Genomic DNA, 2,076 nt, shown 5'->3' with positions numbered 1-2,076 from the left:
TCACCACCACAACTTTTGATTATCATCTTCGAACATTGTAGTTGAATGTCGACCGGTGAACTCATTCAACAACATATAATTCTTTCTTCACACATATCACTGATCGAATGTCTTCGGAATATTTTCGAGTGAAATTTGCGTATCTCATTGATATGTGCGTGATGACTCATGTGAGAGGAATGCGATTTATGTGGATATAGACTGTGACAATGAGAATTGTGAATCGGATGTGCAGATGAGTTGTGCTGCGTACTTGTGTAGAGTTTCACAAATGTGTGATAATGCCAATTCGAGAGTTTGTGGTTGCAATGACGTTCACACCTGGATTGAAGAGGCAGTGAGCGAATGTGATGATGCATTTGATTGTGTGGTTGTGTTGGACCAATGTGCACATGGAATCGTTGCTTGTGCACATGGACCACCACAAATTACACACTCAATTCATACTCCATCCTCTCAACCATGCATTGCATCCTAATCACCACCACAATTTTGATTATCATTTCGAACATTGAGTTGAATGTCGACCGGTGAACTCATTCAACAACATATAATTCTTTCTTCACACATATCACTGATCGAATGTCTTCGGAATATTTTCGAGTGAAATTTGCGTTTCTCATTCTTATGAGCTTGATGACTCATGTGACAGGAATAAGATTTATGTGGATATCGACTGTGACAATGAGAATTGTGAATCGGATGTGCAGATGAGTTGTGCTGCGTACTTGTGTAGAGTTTCACAAATGTGTGATAATGCCAATTCGAGAGTTTGTGGTTGCAATTACGTTCACACCTGGATTGAAGAGGCAGTGAGCGAATGTGATGATGCATTTGATTGTGTGGTTGTGTTGGACCAATGTGCACATGGAATCGTTGCTTGTGCACATGGACCACCACAAATTACACACTCAATTCATACTCCATCCTCTCAACCATGCATTGCGTCCTAATCACCACCACAATTTTGATTATCATTTCGAACATTGAGTTGAATGTCGACCGGTGAACTCATTCAACAACATATAATTCTTTCTTCACACATATCACTGATCGAATGTCTTCGGAATATTTTCGAGTGAAATTTGCGTTTCTCATTCTTATGTGCTTGATGACTCATGTGACAGGAATTATGTTTGCGTGGATATCGACTGTGACAATGAGAATTGTGAATCGGATGTGCAGATGAGTTGTGCTGCGTACTTGTGTAGAGTTTCACAAATGTGTGATAATGCCAATTCGAGAGTTTGTGGTTGCAATGACGTTCACACCTGGATTGAAGAGGCAGTGAGTGAATGTGATGATGCATTTGATTGTGTGGTTGTGTTGGACCAATGTGCACATGGAATCGTTGCTTGTGCACATGGACCACCACAAATTACACACTCAATTCATACTCCATCCTCTCAACCATGCATTGCGTCCTAATCACCACCACAATTTTCATTATCATTTCGAACATTGAGTTGAATGTCGACCAGTGAACTCATTCAACAACATATAATTCTTTCTTCACACATACCAATGATCGAATGTCTTTGGAATACTTTGAAGTAAAATTTTCCTTTCTCATTCTTATGAGCTTGATGACTCATGTGACAGGAATTATGTTTGCGTGGATATCGACTGTGACAATGAGAATTGTGAATCGGATGTGCAGATGAGTTGTGCTGCGTACTTGTGTAGAGTTTCACAAATGTGTGATAATGCCAATTCGAGAGTTTGTGGTTGCAATGACGTTCACACCTGGATTGAAGAGGCAGTGAGCGAATGTGATGATGCATTTGATTGTGTGGTTGTGTTGGACCAATGTGCACATGGAATCGTTGCTTGTGCACATGGACCACCACAAATTACACACTCAATTCATACTCCATCTTCTCAACCATGCATTGCGTCCTAATCACCACCACAATTTTGATTATCATTTCGAACATTGAGTTGAATGTCGACCGGTGAACTCATTCAACAACATATAATTCTTTCTTCACACATATCACAGATCGAATGTCTTCGGAATATTTTCGAGTGAAATTTGCGAATATCATTCTTATGAGCTTGATGACTCATGGACAG

General features: G+C 40.0%; 1 protein-coding gene across 1 annotated transcript, besides 1 other annotated feature; it reads left to right on the top strand.

The window, feature by feature from the left end:
* Window positions 1-3: 3 nt before the first annotated feature.
* Window positions 4-45: a sequence feature (Short protein (Smp_189060, CAY18829.2) was converted to a misc_feature.).
* Window positions 46-1,660: 1,615 nt separating this feature from the next.
* Smp_117550 (hypothetical protein) lies at window positions 1,661-1,903 on the top strand (the record flags this gene model as incomplete). Its single annotated transcript, XM_018792206.1, has 1 exon — window positions 1,661-1,903. The coding sequence occupies one exon, from the start codon at window positions 1,661-1,663 to the stop codon at window positions 1,901-1,903; it is 243 nt and encodes an 80-aa protein (XP_018644098.1).
* Window positions 1,904-2,076: the final 173 nt, after the last annotated feature.

The sequence above is a fragment of the Schistosoma mansoni genome (genome assembly GCF_000237925.1).
Source record: "Schistosoma mansoni, WGS project CABG00000000 data, supercontig 0478, strain Puerto Rico, whole genome shotgun sequence".
NCBI classification, from domain to species: domain Eukaryota; kingdom Metazoa; phylum Platyhelminthes; class Trematoda; order Strigeidida; family Schistosomatidae; genus Schistosoma; species Schistosoma mansoni.
This window is presented reverse-complemented; position numbering and strand designations above follow the sequence as displayed.